At 46.6% G+C, this 7,053-nt stretch overlaps 2 protein-coding genes across 2 annotated transcripts in view; one reads left to right on the top strand and one right to left on the bottom strand.

The window, feature by feature from the left end:
• Positions 1-73, bottom strand: part of LOC121663188 (TATA-box binding protein) — a 10,546-nt gene extending 10,473 nt beyond the window's left edge. Inside the window, exon 1 of the mRNA XM_042025201.1 lies at positions 19-73. The gene's annotated coding sequence lies outside the window, so the exon portion shown is untranslated. The remainder of the gene's footprint in view (positions 1-18) is intronic.
• A 1,941-nt stretch (positions 74-2,014) lies between these two features.
• Positions 2,015-7,053, top strand: part of PSMB1 (proteasome 20S subunit beta 1) — a 6,812-nt gene continuing 1,773 nt past the window's right edge. Inside the window, exons 1-4 of the mRNA XM_042025186.1 lie at positions 2,015-2,194; positions 3,313-3,420; positions 4,839-4,920; positions 5,362-5,491. Of these exons, the coding sequence (XP_041881120.1) occupies positions 2,091-2,194; positions 3,313-3,420; positions 4,839-4,920; positions 5,362-5,491 (424 nt within the window). The 5' untranslated portion in view covers positions 2,015-2,090. The remainder of the gene's footprint in view (positions 2,195-3,312; positions 3,421-4,838; positions 4,921-5,361; positions 5,492-7,053) is intronic.

Raw genomic sequence — 7,053 nt, 5'->3', positions numbered from 1 at the left:
GCGGCGGGCGCTCGGTACCTGGCGCTCGCTCCGCTCCCGCCGCGCTCAGCGCCCGCCGGAGCCCGGCCGCGCCCCGCCCCCGCGCCACCGGCGCGCCCGGCGCGTCACTTCCCGCCGCCGGCGGGACAAGAGCCTTCGCAGGGAAGAGCCTTCAGAAATTAAACAAGGACAAGTGCAGGGTCCTGCACCTGGAGAGGAGTAACCGTATGCAGCAGGACAGGCAGGGGGCCAACCTGCTAGGAAGCAGCTCTGCGGTGAAGGACCTGGGGGTCCTGGTGGACAACAGGCTGTCCGTGAGCCAGCAGTGCCCTTGTGGCCAAGAAGGCCAATGGTGCCCTGGGATGCATTAGGAAGAGCATTGCCAGCAGCCCTGGTGAGGCCACATCTGCAGTGCTGTGTCCTGTTATGGGCTCCTCAGGACAGGAGAGACATGGAGCTCCTGGAGCAAATCCAGCAGAGGGCTATAGAGATGATTAAGGGACTGGAGCATCTCTCTTACGAGCAAAGGCTGAAGGGCTTGGGCCTGTTCAGCCTTGAGAAGAGATGACTGAGAGGGGACCCCGTTAATGTGTATAAATATCTAAAGGGTGGATGTGAAGAGGATTCAGCCGGGTTCTTCTTGGTGGTGCCAAGCAATAGGACTAGAGGCAGTGGGTAGATACTGATGCACAGGAAGTTCCACCAGAATATGAGGAAGAACTTCACTGTGCAGGTGACTGAGCACTGGAATAGATTGTCCGGAGAGGTTGTGGAGTTTCCCTCACTGGAGATGTTCAAGAACCATCTGGACACAATCCCGTGCCAGGTGCCCTGGGATTACCCTGCTCGAGCAGAAAGGTTACACCAGATCACCCCCTGTGGTCCCTTCCAGCCTGATGGATCCTGTGAATCTGTGGGGGTCCCTGGCAGTGCAGCAGGCCCTCACAGAGGCTGTGGTTCCTCACGTTGGAGCTGTACAGAGTTCCACACTGCGGTGCATGCCACCTTTGGGTCTCGCTGCTGTGTGTGCACATGGAGACTGCAGCCACCACAGTTTTGCTTCCCAAGCACAGCAACACACTTCTCCCCAGGAGCACCACATGTGTTCCCTGCATCTCACTGTCCCCCCTCCATCCTTCTCCCCTAGCACCTCTTTGAACTTCTATCCCAGCCCTTCCTGCTTGTTTCCACTTGTGCCATGGTGCCTGGCACTACGCCCCATGGTGAGACCCCATCTGGAGTACTATGTCCAGCTCTGGGGTCCTCAGCACAAGAAAGACCTGGATCTGTTGGAGCAAGTCCAGAGGAGGGCCATCAAGATGCTTAGAAGGATGAAGCATCTCTTCTATGAGGAAAGGCTGAGATAATTTTGATTATTCAGCCTGGATAAGAGAAGGCTTCAGGGTGACCTACTAGAAAGGTGAAGAGGGACTTTTCACAAAAGCATGCAGTGACAGGGCAAGGGGGAATGGCTTCAAACTGAAAGAGAGACGGTTTAGATTAGATATTACGAGGAAGTTCTTTGCTCTGAGGGTGGTGGGGCACTGGCACAAGCTGCCCAGGGAAGTTGTGGATACCCATCCCCGGAAGTGTTCAAGGCCAGGCAGGATGGAGCTCTGAGCAACTTGGTCTGGTGAAAGGTGTCCCTGACCGTGACAGGGGGTTTGGGACTAGATGATCTTTAAGATCCCTTACAACTCCAACCCATGATTCTATGATTCCCGACCCTTGCTCTTCACAGCAGTTCCAAAGGCGCTCTCTCCTAAAGAGAGGAGCCACCCTGCTGCCCACCCGCCCAAACATGAGGGGTGTTTGATGGCCTCACCACGGCCACTGATCAGCCTGTGTGTTTCCACGAGAGGGCACGCAGGTGGCAGCGCTTGGCAGCGCTTGGACAAGAGGCGGTGCCGACGCTGCCGGGGGCCCAGGCACACACCTTGCCCGCCGGCGGGCTCCGCTCCAGAGCGGTCCCGCCGCCCTCCGGCCAGGGCAAGGCGCTCGCCGCCCGGCAGAGCAGCCGGGAGGAGGCGGTGCTGCCTTCCCCGAGCGGCTCCGCTTCCGCCTCCGGTGCCGCCATTTCGTCGTGAGACAGCAGCGATCGGGCCGCCGCGATGCTGTCCACCGCGGGACACGGGCCCTCCCCGCCCGGGACGGGCTACGAGCTGGAGGCGCCCGTGCAGCACTATCGCTTCTCGCCATACACCTTCAACGGAGGGTGAGGGGCCGGGGCGGGGAGCGGGCGGGACGGGACACCCTCGGCCCGGGACAGGGGGCCCAGGGGAGAGCGGCTCCAGGTTGGGCCTGCCTCGCCTTGTTCCTGCCTCCCCCCGGTGCTCAGTGCGGGTTTATCTCCCCTCACGGTCTCCTCTTTGTAGAGAGAGCGGCAGCACAAAGAGGAGCTGGGCTTGGGCTTGCCTTGAGTCCTTGCAGCCTTTCAGGGTGTTCTTGCTTGTCCGTGTGGCTTACGAAACCCAGGTAATGGTCCTGTTACAGACTCACAGAATAGTTAGGGTTGGAAGGGACCTCTGGAGATCATCCAGTCCAACCCCCCTGCCAAGGCGGGGTCACCTCGAGCAGGTGACGCCAGAACGCGTCCAGGTGGGTTTGAATGTCTCTAGACAGTCAGACTCCATGGCTTCCCTGGGCAGCCTGTTCCAGTGCTCTGCCACCCTCAATGTAAAGAAGTTCTTCCTCATGTTGAGGTGGAACTGCTTGTGTTTTAGTTTACGGCCACTGCTCCTTGTCCTGTTGCTAGTAAATTTGTAACTGGGTTGAACGCTACCTTGCTGTAACTTTTAAAAGTCAGGTGGTGTTTTACACACCTGAGTTGGTGACATGATCTGGCCAGGTAGGTTTTTTTTGTCTTATGATGACTACTGTTTTTTAAAAGGCATCTCTTTGTAACTTAATGGTGATCACAAAACTAGTTGTTAGGAAGTAATAACACCAGATTTAAAAAGCGGTGTTTATGTAAGTGTAATTATACTGTTGCTTAGTACTTTGCTTGTTTTAGAAGGATGAATCATTGTCAGGCAAATAAAATACCTCGTCCATTTGGTCTGTTTCTTGTCTGGTGTAGAGTCTTTGTTTTACCAAGTTTCCATACAGTTTAAATCAAAGTAGAGGGCCACGTGCATATATTTTCTTCAGTGTGTCTAGCGTCTTCTTCCTTTAGTGTTGTGTAGGGATGTGCATAGTGGGAAAGATAGCAAGGAACATAAGATGCTTGACAAAACGTGAGTCTGGTTGTAGAATTACTATCTAGTTTGTTTCTGTGTTGCCTGAGAAGATACTTGTGCTGAAGGTCATGATTTATCAATTCTCTTTTTTAAGGACTGTGCTGGCGATTGCTGGAGAAGACTTCTGTATTGTTGCCTCTGACACGCGTCTGAGTGAAGGCTATTCAATTCACTGCCGGGACAGTCCAAAATGCTACAAGCTGTAAGTCCAGATCTGCAAGGATTGAAAAAGATGGAAAATCTTTTGTATTGCTGACCATGTCACCTGCATCCTGCTTTAAGCAGAATTCTTAGAAGAAAAAGCACAGTAACAAAGTAGATTTTGGGGTCATGGTGACCCTTGCTGTAATGCAAGATGTGATGTGATATTGTAAATATAGCCAGATTTCTTGTTTCATGCTCTTGAAGTTAACTGAGAACGGAACTTTTTTTGTACAATACAAACCTTAATGTGGGTTTTTTTGGCTGGATAATCAGAAGAATTTTTAACTTAACTGTAGCAAAATTTAATCCTATGATAACTCACTCTGCTTCATCAGAAGACCTGGTGATGGTACGCAAGTGTGCCCACTGCTGCCAGTTGTAGTGTCTCTCTCTAGTTAACTACCTGGCACTTTGCAGAGGTAAACCTTTTAGTTGTTCCATTTTTGAACTTTCTATGCTCATTTTATGCTTAGTTTGACTCACCTGGGTAGCATCTCCTTGGTGTACAACTACATATTGTATTTATGTTCATTTTACTGCAGCAGGTGCTTGCCTTGTAGGCTGTCATCAACTGTGTAAACATTTTTTGTCTTGTGCATTATTATTTCTTTTTCTAATTGATGACATGAGATCAAAATAACTTAGGTTTCTCCTGGCTAACTTGTTACTCTATGTTTGACTCTCTGATACTGCCCAAATGTACTCTGGTACAGTATACATACTGCATGTGATGGCTTTGTGTAATTCTAGTGACAGGCTGAGGGGAGATTTTGTTTAAAGATGTTTTCTGAATGACTGCTTTGGGGTCTGTGGGTGTTTATGTTTCTAGACTCTTTTCTATTTCCTAGAATTAATATTCCAAGTGTGTGTTCCCGTGGTTAGTGTTTATAAAACATTTGAAAACTGAGCAGAGAGCTGAGCTTCTCTGATGCATCTGCAGCCAGATCACTTCTGTTGCGCTGACACAGAAAGCCACCAACACCATAAATGTCATGTAACCATCCTACAAGCTTAATGCAGCCCTCTGGTCCAATTGAGTAAAAATTGGACTGAGTGATAGGATCTGTGGCTCCTCAGTATAAAATGGATCTTCTAGCAAGACTGAATTGCTACAGCTGGAGTCAGGGGTGCATGAAGAAATGGAGAATTTCTTTTTGTCAGTCTTACTGACAGTTGAAGAAGGAAGTGGGTTGAAGAAAGACGTCTGCGTGGTCCTGTGTTTAATGAGTCCTCTCTAAGATGTAGGTTGCAGGTGTCTTTCATACACCACAGATCTGTTAGTACATTTTAGACAACTTTTTGGCAGCATTACAAAAACTGAAAATACATTTGGTGTTTTCATAATAACTTGCTGTGTAAGAAATTGCTGTTGTTCATGCTAAGTCTAAAATTGCAACAAAATTTTATGTTTTTCAGAACAGAACAAACGGTCATTGGATGCACTGGTTTCCATGGGGACTGCCTTACCCTTACTAAAATTATTGAAGCCAGATTAAAGGTAACTACCTATCCTATTTTATTTAGAAACTTAGATTCCTAATATTACACTTGAGACTGATAATAAGGTAAATTTTAAACATAACTTCTGCTGGTTTTTTTCAAGTGTTTGTATTATAACTGTTTTGCTAGTGAAAGATCTGGCAGGGAAAATTGGTGCTGTGTTCTTACTAAGTGTGACACCACAAATTTATGGAATGGAAGAGCTGGAGAAGATATTGTTAATGAGGCAACACCTATTAATTACAAAACTTTGAAGATGTGTTAATCTCTGGCTTGTAAAAAGACTATACCATTTAGACCAAGGTGTTTTCACTGATGGTGCTGGTTAATTTTGCTTAGCATCAGATTCTTCTGTAGTGAGGTTACAGAAAATGTAATTCTGATTGAATGTCAGCTTTAGTGTTTGACTTTCTTCTTGGATGTGCTCTACCACTGGCAGATGTACAGGCATTCCAACAACAAGACCATGACTACTGGGGCTATCGCAGCAATGCTGTCTACAATCCTGTATTCTCGACGTTTCTTTCCCTACTATGTTTACAACATAATTGGTGGACTTGATGAAGAAGGTAAGACTTTAAACAGAAAAAAAAAAAAAAAAAAAAAAGCTGAATTTCTGTGGATGGATAGCTATTGCTTTACATCTCAGTTGTAGTGATTGAATAACAAAGTTTGTGTTCCTATTCCTAACACCTGCCTTTAGGCATTATGGAACTTATATCTGGCTTGTTTCCGAGTTTTTGTAACTCACTTGATCTTTCATCTCTAAAGGTCTGAAAGTATAAAAACTACGTTAAAATTATTTGATTACAAATAAAATCTCTGAGGTGAAATAATTTGTACTTTAGACTGGAAAATTTTACAACAGTTTTGCTGGATTTCTTAATTGCATCTTTAAAGTAGATGTCACCAGTAAAATTGTATATGTTTTACTCAGACCTGTGAGTGTGGTAAAGGCTATTAAATACGAAGACTTACTCCAGAGACAGGTTTCCACGAAGTTATTTTTAAATATTAACTGACCTCTAATGAAAATCATGACTTCTACACCGAAGCTGTAGTTTAATATACAGCCCTTCCTGGACTTACTGGGCTCCTGTCCAGTGATTTGGTTGAGTTGCTGAAATACTGTGTTCTCTGGCTTTGAGAAGGAGCTCAGAGGTGGTCTTGTCTGGATAATTTTAGCCATTGCCTGCAGTTTGTTTTTACCATTAAGTTACACTGCTTTCCCAGTCTTGCTAAGACATGTCTGTGATTTGTGGGATCTGGCAGGGGATTAGTCTGCCCTGGATAATGGTAAATCTCAGATTAGAAGGGTGTGTAGCAGCTGATCAGAATCAGAGCGCAGGTTTGCTTGCATGGACTAAATTTGGGTCCAGCAAGATTGATTTTTGATTTGACTGGCTTTCTCAGGGCTGTTCAGCTCCTGTGCTGTGCTGGCAAGGGCACTGGCCAGTTAATTGAATCGGGTGCAGCCTGTCTGAGCAGAAAGGTTGTGCTTGGCCACCTCCTGCATTCTGACTGGCATGTCCTCATCAAACCCCGATGCTTCAGAGCTACAGTGCTTCTGTATCTCTGATGTTGGTGCAAGCCAGTAAACTTTGCACAGCCTGGCCTGGCTTCAGAGGGAAGTGTGCAACAGACCAGAGCATCATCCCTGGTTCTGGGAGTGCGATGCAGAGGCATCCAAGCATGCTTTCTGGAGGTAATTCAAGAAATGTATAGTTCAAGAATGAGGTCTGAGCTGCCTGTCTGTGTTAGCCTTGGAACCTCTGGGGCTCTTTGTGCAGCACTACACTCTAGCACATTTTTCTGCTTTGATTATTCTGCATCAGCACTTTTTCTGTGGTAAGTACTGTAGGAAACATCTGTTGGACCGTGGTTGTGGCTTAAATAGAGAAAATAACCTTGGCCACAGCCATAGTGAGTTTGCTGTACAAAGCATCATCTGAACATACTCAGTGTTGTTTGGTAAAGGTTTACTGGGATCTGCAATGTTCCAGACACTGCTTATCCAGAGAGCTGGTTTTGTTAAAAATGCTTATCAGTATTGCGTATCTTTCTGAATTGTGATTACATACTACTTTTTTTTTTTTTTTTTTTTTTTTTTTTTTTTTTTTTTTTTTTTTTT

Source organism: Corvus kubaryi, unplaced genomic scaffold (assembly GCF_017639235.1).
Source record: "Corvus kubaryi isolate FWS band 111438036 unplaced genomic scaffold, C.kubaryi_AGA036_p1.0 37266, whole genome shotgun sequence".
NCBI lineage: Eukaryota > Metazoa > Chordata > Aves > Passeriformes > Corvidae > Corvus > Corvus kubaryi.
The sequence above is the reverse complement of the archived record's forward strand: the minus strand, read 5'-3'. Positions and strand labels throughout refer to the sequence as shown.